Raw genomic sequence first — 12705 nt, 5'->3', positions numbered from 1 at the left:
ACAATAATCCATAATAATGTTAGTGAATTTAAAAGACTCTAATTATTAATTATCGTCTGTCCATCAAGAATCCTGCTATTATTTTACTAAATCCTTCATTACTATGTTTTAACTACTATTAAATCAATGTTGTGCTTCGTATACTTGAAGTGCATAATTCGTTAACATATGTCAAATTTAGAAACGTTTTAATAAAAAAATGGCTGGGTTACATAATATGTTGATGATCAATAAAAGAGGCATTCGAACCACGATCTCCAAGATTATTTCAGAAGCTACTTATATTCTCCTGCTCTGACCACAGTTTATAATTATAATTTTAAGAACAGGATGGTTATCGACTTACTCAAATTAACGTAAGAAAAATTTAACATTCACCTTTATTAATAGTTATATGAGGCATCCTACTTTTACACGTGTTCACGGGCTTTCTTTCGTTGTCCAACACGATGATTTCTTCCTTCATTTTTTTTCTTGCACTCGTCCAATTTATTATCTATAGTATATCTTACATAATGAAGCGGATTCAAATCTGGGCTACTAGAAAGCGAGTCTTTTGGGTGAAATGAACTCTGGGACATTGTTCCGCAGCCACTCCTGGAGTTGTTTTTGCTTCGTAAACCGGGGTGAAGTCTTGTTGGAAAAGCCACCTTTGCCTTTGGATGAGAGTCATACTCAGGGGTTTTACTACTCCTTCCAGCGTACTTTTTCGGTAAACTTTGGCTCCGGCTTCAAAGCCTTTTTCACAGAAATGGAGGCGTGTCACACCTTGATGAGACGCTTCCAACAAAACAGCCACTGGATCCCTGGTAGGCGAGATTTAAACCCATTTATGAACGGTTATAAAATGGGGCCAGATTCAAAGAATATAGCTGGCCAAATTATATTTTTCTCACAAGGAAAAGGGATCATAGAATATAGTCTAATTTTTGTTGATTGAAACTTAAAAAGTTCTAGAAACATTTCCGACCACACAGTATATTTTCGGTAAAGAATTTTTTTCTCGAAAATACGTAGGATTTCGTGGGTATGTGTATTCACCAGAAATGATTGTAATTGACCCCCTCAACAGAAAATAATTTTCCCAGAACGATTTGAAATTTTTTTTTCGTCGAAAAATTTAGGCAACTTTTATTATAGGCAATTGATTAATTTTTAATCGATTTGTTTGATGCTGTATGGAAATGTTGTTTAATACTTTTTTTTAGACATCTATGAACTCTACTTCCATACTAAATTTCATTCAGATACGCTCACTATTATAGAAGTTATGGACGTTTGAAGATTGGATCATTTTTATGGGGGTTTCCTAACTTTACGGGGTTGAGGACCAACTTTTCGAATATTTTCGGAATTCCTACATATTCTACACTAAAATACGCGTTGTTTGCCTTTTCAAACATTAAAATCCTCCAATCCGTTCAGAAATTATGATATTTTAAACATGCACATGAAATTTCAGGGCAACATTTCTGGTCTCACATTAGATTTTCAATGAAGAATTTTTTTCTCGAAAGTGCGTATGATTTCGAGGGTATGCGTATTGACCAAAAATGATTGTATTTGCCCCCTGCAACTAAAAATAATTTTTCCAAACCGATTTGATAAGATTTTTCTTCGCCGACAAATTTCAGGGAAACATGCCAATATATAGTCAGACATTACACTTTCGGTAAGGAATTTTTTTCTCGAAAATGCGTAAGAATTCGGTGGTATGTCTATTGACCAAAAATGATCATAATTGACCCCTGCAACCAAAAATAATTTTTCCGTGAATAATTTGAAATTTTTTAATTTAATTTTTGAATAACTTTTTAACGAAGCCTCAATGAACAAATTGATATTCTTGATTTTCGTCTTATTTTTGCCTCTAGAATCTCCCAGGGATGGCCGAACACCCTGTATATCCACACTGAACATTTCCCGTTAACACATTTTACCTTTGTATATTCAAATTGTTAATGAATTACTGTGTTGACAAACAAGTGTTGTTTCTTTTTTATTTCCTAAATAATCGGCTTGACGAACGTTGAGAAAAGCCTTCCTTCCGCATAACTACTCGATTCTAAACGCGCAATCATTCGGCTAGAATCGATAAAAACGAAGGAAATCGACGCGGAAGAATCACCGGAGTCTTCGAGCCAGAAAGACCTTTGACCTTCCGGCCTGCTTCGATATTTCCCAGTAATTACCACTCGCTTCGCGAAGTATTTGCACGGGAACGAAAATCGATGTGAAAATGAGTACGGAGTTCGTCTCGCCGGCAAAGAAAGGAATTTAAGTTTCCACCGGGTACTGATATTTCTCGGGCAATTTCTTTCTATCTCGCGGAGGTTCGGGTAAAGTATTTAAAAGAGACGAGAATCGGGCTTAACTTCGTCGACAAAAACCACCCCCCCCCGTTCGTTTCTTCTTTTCCCGTGCGGTTCTCGTGGCTGTTGTAAAAGACGCGGTAACGCGGCGAGAGGGGGCAGGGGGGGGCTGTTTCGCAAAGGACCGCTTTTAAGCTCGCGGAGCTCGGAAAATACTATTGTACGACGCGTCGAGAACGATATTTTAGGCGGCCAGCTCCTTTCTGGTCGTTTATCAGGACAACCAGCCAAGCTGGATGAAGCGGCAAAGGTGGAGAACGCGGGCCGGTCCCCTTTGACGAGGGGAACGCCGGTGACCGCGGTGTGAAAAACAAATTTAATCGCGGTATCAAAGCCGCCTTTTCCATCAACGCGTCCCTTTGCCTCTTTATTCCTTTCGTCCACGAGCCCCGCGCGTCGTTTATCCCCGTAAATCAGACGGGATCGCGCGATCGATCGACGCCGTTCGGGGATCACCGGGTCATAAATTGGCTAAAACAATGAGTTCCCGCGGCGTCGTCAAAGAGCCCACTCGACGGGATCCTTTTAAATTTTCAATTTTCCATTGGGCGTAATTCGGTCCCGCTACAAAGAGGCGTTCGGCACGCGACGTGTACTAAATCCTGTAAAATGGCCGCCCGTCGTCGTCGCGCGAACAAAGGCAACAGCCGCGATCGAGACGAGGAGCGAATTTCGCGACGATGTTTCACGAATCACCGACGTTTGTTTCCGCGCCGGAATTAATGCGCAAAATGGCCGGAGATTAATGAATCGAGAACAGGCCTCGGGTGTATTTCATCGCACAAAAACATCGGGGACTGATTGAAATATCGCCCGCGAATAATTGACTCGTATTATTGAATGCTCCCTTTCCCCAGACTGGCCAACTATGGCGCGGATCTACTTAACGAAACGAAAGGAACGAATGGAAAACTTTACTTTCGAGAATCCGCCTTTTTAGGCGGGACGGTTTTAAATACCAATCGAGTATGCGTGTCTACGTTGTTTTCCGTGGTCTGGACAAACACAGAATGAATCTACTTAGCGAAACGAGGGGAAGAAGCAAGAACTTTCTATCGGAGAGCCCGCCTTTTCAAGCGAAACGATTTCAGTACCACTTGAGAACGCGAATAATATTAACCACGTTATTTTGCGGGGAAAATAATTATTTTCTTTGAAGGCTGTCGATCGAAAACGGTTGTTCGATTCGCTTTAGCTGCGAATATATCAATGGAAGAATTGCCACTTAGGAAACAAGAGATATAAACGTCAATAGTCGGTGAATTAATAAATATTCTGACACACACTGATGATTTTAATTTTAGTTGGACAAAATTATAACACGAACAATTTTTTCTATTTTTGTTTCATTTATCTTGCATGAAAAAGGCATTTTTATACTCGTTAATGTTTAATTGTAGTGATAATGATAATACAAAATAAATATGATATGTGCATAGAATATAGTAAGTATGATATATATTCTATGCTTGTATTGCACAGTATAATTAGAAGCCTAATTAAATATTTCAATGGAATGAAATTCTAAAATTTTTCTGCGAAATGCAGATCGTTCTAGCTAGTTTTTCTTTGACAATATTTAGTAGTTCGTAATAATTTAATCAAAGGAATATTTAAAACTGAAAAAAATGTATGTTGATTTTTTTATTTACTTATCTTTCATGTTGCCATGTGAATCGCAAATAATCATTTAATATTAAAATAGTAAAAGTCAAACGTGCAGAAAACAAATACATCGAGGTTAAGTTTATTTTTTTTTTTAAAGGGAAACAAACACATTCAGAATTATGCATTTTCGTATGTTTATTAATAGATATTTTTAAATAAGTTAAGTTGGGTTTCCCGAAGAAAATTATTTTCCTATAGAATAGATGTTTTTGAAGGAATGATAATAATAATAGTGTAAGAATATAATGAATTATAAAATAAACGTTGACACAGTTTTAATAAAAGACACGAATTACATTCGTTATTTGCTCGTTACGAGCGAAGGGATTCTTTTTGTCACGTTGTGAAATTATAAATTTGGACACGTGCTGTACGGCATGTTCCGGCCAACAAATCCAGAACAATGAAAACGGAAATAAGGACAGCGCAGGACGACACGGTGATATTTATGAATTAATTGTTACGCAGATTTTCACCAGAAGTAAACAACAATTCAAAGCTGGAATCGGTGATACGTATTGCTTAATCCCAAAATATCAATTTACGATATTAATCGAAAATTTTTGGAAGGTTCTAAAATATAATAGCTCCACATTTAATCCTTTACAATAGTGCCTACAATTAAAAATGAAAAAATATTGTGGCGACGATTAAAATTGTTATGGGAGTATTTTCACCCCTAAAATCGTTTCATAATCGAGTCACCTGAACTACATTAACGCAAAATTTCAAATTCTGTTGAATTTTTCGAACGACCCCGTCAGTCTGTGTAAAACGAGGCAAAGTATAACGTCGCTATTAAATCGAAACTTAATCTAAATAAATAAACAACGACAACGACCAGCCATGAAATCCGTGACAGTTCGGGGGTTGGAGATCTCCAGTTTGTATGCTTCCATCCCGGCAAACCGTGGCTGATTTCAGCCGCGTCGCCGATGTTTTATCCATAATCGTTTGCGACGAACATTATCAGCGTGTCGCGTTTCTCTCCCCCTTTTTGTCCGCCGTTTCCCCGGCGTCAAAGGGACAAAAGGTCGCGACGATGGACTCGCGCGCGTGCTCAGAAGCGAATTAAATACCACGAAATGTCTCTTCCGGGTTGGATGGGCCGAGGGAACACGCGGATGAAAGGAGTACAGCGGCTGAAGAGGCTTGCTGGCTGCCGGGTACAGCTATTTTTTCTGCTAATGGCGGAAAGAGAGGCTCGCGACTGCGACTGTGGTGCCGAGCGATGGAGAAAGAGGCCTGGAGAGGCGGAGAGAGAAATGGAAAAGTGTGCGGCGAAGAAAGAGAAACGACGAAAGAGAGAGAGAGAGAGAGAGAGAGAACGGAGGGACTGAGCTTAAATAACGCCGCGGGAAGAGAAAAAAATGCGGATCGCTGGCGGATAGTTCGACTTGCCTCGGTGCCGTTCAATGATACCAGTCGAGAGTTTGACGACCGGTAATTTTTAATCAGTAAAGTCGGCCTGTGTGTTCAGATTTCGATGAGCCTCCTCGAAAAAAAAGCGCACGTCGCTGATAAACTCGCGCTGCCTGCGTTTTGCCGCGATACCGGCGCCGAATACTTTCCATGCATCTCTCCCGTTACGTACCGTAGGTTATACGGTGGCCTCTGAAGGTTCTTTCATTTTTCTAGTATTACTTTCGCACGACCCTTCCATCCGACTAGATTAATTTCATTAATACGGATGATACAGCTTCTCCAACTACACATTAACCCTTTTTCCGCATCGTATTCACCCTCTTTGCGCTATCAATTAACCCCTTTGCGGATCGTACCTTTCTCCAAATCAAATTCACCTTGTAGGTAACTGAAAAGTGAAGAAATATTGGTTTGGGTTAGGTAACTGCGGATTTTTGTAGTAAAATAAGAGACAATTTTTTCATGGAACGATGTAACTGTAGTTAGTAATGTTGTATTGTCTATTTTTAACAATGACCTTTTTGTTATCTTTCGGGCAACATTGTGGCGCTGCTGGTTGAGGGTAGGATCTCGAGAAAATTTCGTAGGTGGACAGAAAAGGAAAGGAGGGGGCCTGATACTGGACTCATCAGTAAGGCTTCCTCTAGCAGGCCCTGTCTTAGACGACTGGGATATTGGGAAGTGGATATTTTTCCTGTTTGGTTGCAGTACCAGGGGCTGGGGCCCTATAACCTGCATTTAGAATGAGTGTTCTGGGTATATTTATGTTAGTGTGGGGTTGAGGTATTTCTTGAGTTCGAGCTCGAGGGAAACTTTCAAAAACCTCGTTTTCATGCATCATGCGATGAGTATGGTGGTGGGAGTTATTTAGTTTAGGATGAGTCTGGGTGTTTTTATTCGCGTTTTTAGTGGGTTGGTGATGGGATCATAGTTCCCTAGAGTGGCTACCAGGGAATTTGGGATATTGGGAAGTTCTTTTTTTTTTTTTTTTGTTATTTTTCATGGTTGGTTGCAGTACCTGGGCCTGGGGCCCTATAACCTGCATTTAGAATGACTGTTAGTGTCTGGGTATATTTATGTTAGTGTGGGGTTGAGGTATTTCTTGTGTTCGGGCTCGAGGGATAACTTTCAAAAACCTCGTTTTCATGCATCATGCGATGAGTATGGTGGTAGGGGTTGTTAGTTTAGGATGAGTCTGAGTGTTTTTATTCGCGTTTTGGTGGGATGGTGATGGGATCATAGTTCCCTAGAGTGGCTACCAGGGGATTTGGGATATTGGGAAGTCGTTCGAGGAATGTATACATGTATAGCAACCGAGGGGTCGATCGAGCGCTTGTGAGAGCGCGACCCCTCTGGTGGCGAGCATGGAAAGCGACGCCACAACATCATAATTCCACCGTTCATAAAAATTCTGGTTTCATCGCCAAAAAACTGAATCAAGTGTAATTTAATATCATCATAATTATTGAAATTTTCACCATTCAAGAAGTTTTGTAAAGAACGAAACCAAATGATAATCTGACGGTGCAAGGTCAAGACTATATGTCCAACCAAGTTCCAATAATTTTTGTCGAGTGACCAAAGATGTGTGTGGCCTTGCATTGTCATGGTGGAACACAATTCTGGCCGCTTTTCTTGAATTGCATTATTGAGTTTGGTTAGTTGTTGAATGTACACATAAAAGTTGATCGTTTGGTCGCGTGATAAAAGTTCAACTTAGACGATCCCTTTGTAATCCCACCAAACCGATAGCATAATCTTCTTTACATGAATATCAACTATCGGACAACAATATGGGTTTGACGTTTCGAATACATAGTTGCCAGACCAATACAGTGCCATCTGGTCGTATTTTGTGATTTTATTCGTAATTAGCTAGCACTCAAAATGCGACCAATTGATACTTTTAGCATTTAATAAGTATTTTACGTTCATTTCATATCATTTTATATTAGTTTTCGTCTAAGCATTATTACACAATACAATAAAATTTTATAATAGAATAATAATTTTGTATTTATTACAATGGGTTAAGGAATATAAAGTAGAAAATCTTGTTTCGAGTGCAAGTCGTATATCGTTCTGGAGACCTCGAATTTCTCCTTTATATTCTCCTTTACTCTTAACCTTCTACGTCATATACAATCTTTTTACTACTGCTATCTCTGCTAGGGTGGAACGAAATAAGAATTTAGATTTTCACAATCTGACTTCACAGTTTTACTATTTTCAGAAATTTTAGAACCAATTGAAACATTAATGAAATATTTTATTAAGAACTGTTTACTTTAAATTGTTTCTCCGTCTCAAAAGCAAACATCAGTTTTTATGATTCGATTTTAACCTCCACAAACTGTAGATGAAGTTTTATGATTTTTCCTACCATTTGAGCATGGTTTCTTACATTAATTTCGTTTTACAAGAAAACATGGATTACTTTTTTATGAAAATATAATAATAGATTTCAAAAATTTACCTATTATGCCAAACTTCTACTGACAGCTATTGTCAACGTATAGTAACTTTTGGTGTAATCGGTATATTATTGTATTTTACGTATGTATATTCAGTTTTATCGATAATTTTCATTCTTAGTTGCTGTGTTTATTTTCGAATTTTTAATTAAAAAGAAAAGAGAATTCCTGCTCCATTCTCACAGAATCTCGTTAATCCCCGAGACTCTCGACGATCTCTATTCTTAGATCATTTTAGACCAAATTAATTATTCGTCGCGCGTTTCATCGTCGATAGATTGAAAGTTCATTCATTGTCGACCCATATTGTTATTTTCGGATCATTTATTTATTTAAGTATTTAGACCGAATAAGAGGTCAGTGGAGACTGCAGATACCGCGGCATCAATATGGATATGGATTTTCTATATTTTTATAAACTTGTATACGATCTCTATTGAATTCTTTGCTATAAAATGAACGTATGTATCTTCTTACGTAACCAGCGTGGTATAGAGTTACATGATAAATCGTGATATGTTATAGTTCATTCTTATTCAAGGCAGTATCAGGTTCTCGAAATGGCGTCAAGGATCTGTTACGAAATACCGAGCACTTCAAATGGGTCAAGCATGTACATGCAAATTCTTTATTTCAAGTGGCACTGACATGTTCTTCGCGATTCTGCTGTTCCTACAGTATTATCGTCGACTGTAATATATTTCTGCTGTGTCTATAATTATTTTCAATATATGAATATTAAAAGTCTACTGAAGAAATTGCAAGTTTCAGCATTTCTCGGGAAATTAATGGACAATGTCAAAAATCGTCCATTTTCTACACATCCTTAAGAGCAACAATTGTAATATTCGGATGTAATGAGAAAATTATGAAAAATTTATTCAAGCAGTCGACTATTCCGTGGTCGTAATTCGTTCAGTATTTGTTTTTTTTCAGAATATTGCCTTAATTTCTATCACGAAATGTGAAGGAGAAAGAATTATCTTCCATATTGTAGGAGGCTAACGGTCCTCTTTAGCTTGGAGAGGACAGGGTACAGGGGTTTTTCCATGACGTAGGCCGCTTTGTTCCTTACGAGAAAAGGGAAAGCGGCAAAGGGATGGCAAGGCCAAGCAGGCCAGGTTATCGGACAGTTACAGCAAAGACTTTGACGAGGATTGTCACGTACACTCACGCGCGCCCGACTAATATATATCATTTATTTAAAATATATATCATCGTTTTTAAGACTGGGAGGGTTTATTTCGGGCTCCTGACAACGTCCTGTTTCCCTCCATACCCTCCCACAATTCAGAAGTGGGATAAAGAACTATTTTTTTTTTTGAAAATAAGTACGAGTCGCGAGTGTAAGTGAATATTGTACGTCAGTGATTTTATTGGTGCGTTGTAACTCAAATTGACAATTGTGCAGTTCATCAAATTGAATTGGTAGTGAATCTGGTCCCGTGACATATTTGTTGAGAGTGGGTTAGCGGATTGTGCAGCTGGAAGTCAAGCGTGTTGACGCATTTTTTTTAAGACTCAGCGACGCTAATTTTGACCACTGAAGATGTCGAAGAACTACACTACCAGTGAGTTGAAGGGATTTCTGCGAGAACGCAACTTGGTAGTGGGCGGCTCGAAATCCGAGTTGATTTTACGACTGGAAGAATTTGATCCCGATATTTGGAACATCGTCGCGGCGAACCGGGCGACGGCTGATCAAGTTGAAGAACAGCGACGGGACTGTGAGATACAAGACGAGGCAGCGCAGCCTCGTCGAGGTTCTGGAAGCCGAGAGAGCGACCTCCTGGCACGCGAATTGGAGCTCATGCGTTTGGAGCGCGATATAATGCGGCGAAAAATGGAGCTTCTTCGTCGGGAACGAGAAGCTGCGGACAGTCCCAGGATCTCGGAGAGGACCGATCGAAGCTCCTCATCTATGAATATGAGCATACGTGCGATTGGAGACTTATTATGCGAGTTTGATGCTCGTGATGGTACTTATTGGAGATGGGAACAACAGGTACAACTCCTGCGAACCACGTACGAGTTGGAGGATAAGGCGGCAAGGGTGTTAATTAGTGCCAAACTAAAAAGGCGTGCCGCGAATTGGTTCCAGTCGAGGGCGGAACATCTCATTATGGACATTGACACGCTATTGGAGGAGATGAAAGTGATGTTCGACCATCGACCCAGTAAATTGACACTGCGGAAAGATTTTGAGAACCGAGTCTGGAGGGCGGGCGAACATTTCGCCGAATATTATCACGATAAGATAATTCTAGGAAATCGCGTACCGATTGCGACGGACGAGATGATAGATTGCCTCATCGACGGCATCACCGACGCCTGGCTCCGAGATCACGCTCGAATATTGCGGTTCCGAACGACTGCCGATTTATTAGAGGCATTTGAAAAAATCACATTGGATGCGAAGGACAGTGCTAGCAGCGACGGGAAACCGAGCAAAGGGGGTAGTGATCCAAGAGGAAGACCCGAGCTGCAGAAGAAGATGCCCCGATGTTTCAATTGTGGAGAAACCGGACATGTGTCCCCAAGATGTCCAAGACCGAAGAGTCGGGAATTCGGATCTTGTTTTGGATGCGGAGCGACTACACATCAAATAAGGGATTGCCCACAACGGATGACGAACCGGCAAGGGGAGAGCAGTGCACGGAGAGAGCCCATCATCCGAATGGTGCCCAGCGCGACAACGCCGACGAACATTGTCCAGGCATCACTCCCAGCACCGTATCTGCTTTCGCTTAGTTACGTTATAGTTGATAAGAACAAACAGTCCTGTAAGTATACCTTGAGTGCAATGTTAGACTCAGGATCACCGATAAGTTTTATCAAAAATAGCTGTGTACCCGGGGAAATGCTAACTTCGTTATCAGACAACGTGTATGAATTCGCGGGAATTAACAGTTCGCGCATGAAAATATTAGGTATCTTTGAGCGCGAAGTCGAGGTTGAAGGAATTTCCGTAAAAATAAAGTTTTATGTAGTTCCGGATAGCACGATGACATTTATGGCGGTATTAGGGCGAGACTTTTTCTCGAATTCCCTAATTACATTTTCATTTGATAACGGATTCGTTGTGTCCCGGAAAGAAAATAAGTCCGCGAACTACTTAGATTCCGCGATTGTGCAAATTTTAAATATTGATGTCCTGAGCGAACCGGCCACGGTACCGGAAAAACTTCAAATTCACTCGGAAATTGGCCCGGTGGTGGCAGAACAAAGTGAAGAATCCTACCAATCGGACTATTTACAAGTCAAGGGATCGAGTATCGATAACATTCATTTTGAAATGAATATAGTTTTAAAACAGGAACAACTGATTTGCTTTAGACCGCGGCGACTTTCATATGCGGATAGGGAAAAATTACAAAGTATTTTAGACGAATTATTAAATAGAAAAATCGGTAGAATGTTGGAGCTGGAGGTAGTGCCCGAGAGATCCCTCGGCTGCGAGCAGTGGGAATTTATTTTAGGTATGCATTTTTCTCAATCAGTTTCGATAATACAATCTCAAGTGGGCATTATAAGGGGAGTACAAGTACTTTATAGCGATAGTCATCCTTTAGATGTAGATTTAGTAATAAACTTACCTCACGACGGTGTACGGCTTATATTTGACCCAGTGGTGCAAAGGCTCAAAATAATTGAAATTTATAATATGAAATTAGTCAAACTTAAATACTGCGGTCTGCCGTTCGATTCGCCGGAAGTTTTGCCATCTATCGAACAAATTGAACAATCGTTTGGAGCAACTCATCCTGGTGTTTACGATAGCGACAAACAAGTGTTTGTTTTAAATTTTCGTGGATTGTCATTTTATTTTCCCATTGATTCAAAGTTCCAACCTGGATATGCGCATGGCTTAGGATCACTACCATTTCCAAATGGGACTTCCCCCCTTGTAGCTAAAACAGCTAGATACATTGGTAATATGGCTAGCGGAAGTGGAACAGACGAGCATAACTTGAAAGCACATCCACCACCTTTACCGCTCGTCTGCTATCACAACAATTTGTATTTAGAGAAGGTAGATGTTATGCGGGATAAAGCGCGCACTCGAGGTTTGAGATTGCATTTTTTCACAGAAGGTAGCTCTGTAACTAGGGTATTACTGGAGCCAAGGAAACGCTGCTGGACCAAAAAGGTATTATTTGGCGATACTTGCGAAGATGTGTTGAGCGCTTTGGGTGCACCATCTCGGGTGTTTTTCAAAGCCGAGGACAAGATGCGCATTCATAGTCCTCACGCGCACGAACATGATAAAATAAGGCGATCGGATTTCTTCGATAACTATTTCACTTTAGGATTGGACATTTTATTTGAGGCCAAAACCCAATGTGTTAAGAAATTTGTGTTACACACAAATTACCCAGGGCATTATAATTTTAAAATGTATCATTGTAAAACGCTTTCGAACGAGCAAACTGAGGAATGTATGTTTGTATTAATGTATTCGTTGGAGAAAAAATTATGTATTAAGTATGAGCTAAGAAGCATGTAGTATGCAGTATGTACAGATAGATTTAAGAAACAATATTGTATTGGGGTTAGCCGGGGCGGCTAACAGGTCAGGATGGCCGAACTGTAGGAGGCCTCTTTAGCTTGGAGAGGACAGGGTACAGGGGTTTTCCCATGACGTAGGCCGCTTTGTTCCTTACGGGAAAAGGGAAAGCGGCAAAGGGATGGCAAGGCCAAGCAGGCCAGGTCATCGGACAGTTACAGCACAGACTTTGACGAGGATTGTCACGTACACTCGTGCG

The 12705-nt window shown here is 40.2% G+C and overlaps 1 protein-coding gene across 1 annotated transcript; it reads left to right on the top strand.

Annotated features, from left to right (window-relative positions):
• Positions 1-11354: 11354 nt before the first annotated feature.
• Positions 11355-12446, top strand: LOC122401988 (PHAF1 protein CG7083-like). The gene has a single exon (XM_043404477.1). The coding sequence runs from the start codon at positions 11355-11357 to the stop codon at positions 12444-12446; it is 1092 nt and encodes a 363-aa protein (XP_043260412.1).
• The last annotated feature ends 259 nt before the right edge of the window (positions 12447-12705 follow it).

The sequence above is a fragment of the Colletes gigas genome, unplaced genomic scaffold (assembly GCF_013123115.1).
Source record: "Colletes gigas isolate AHSC1104 unplaced genomic scaffold, ASM1312311v1 Colletes_gigas_Sc00031, whole genome shotgun sequence".
NCBI lineage: Eukaryota > Metazoa > Arthropoda > Insecta > Hymenoptera > Colletidae > Colletes > Colletes gigas.
This window is presented reverse-complemented; position numbering and strand designations above follow the sequence as displayed.

What these genes read in the sequence shown, in the direction of transcription:
- LOC122401988 (XM_043404477.1), top strand. Translation starts at nt 11,355, where the DNA reads ATGTTGGAGCTGGAGGTAGTGCCCGAGAGATCCCTCGGCTGCGAGCAG.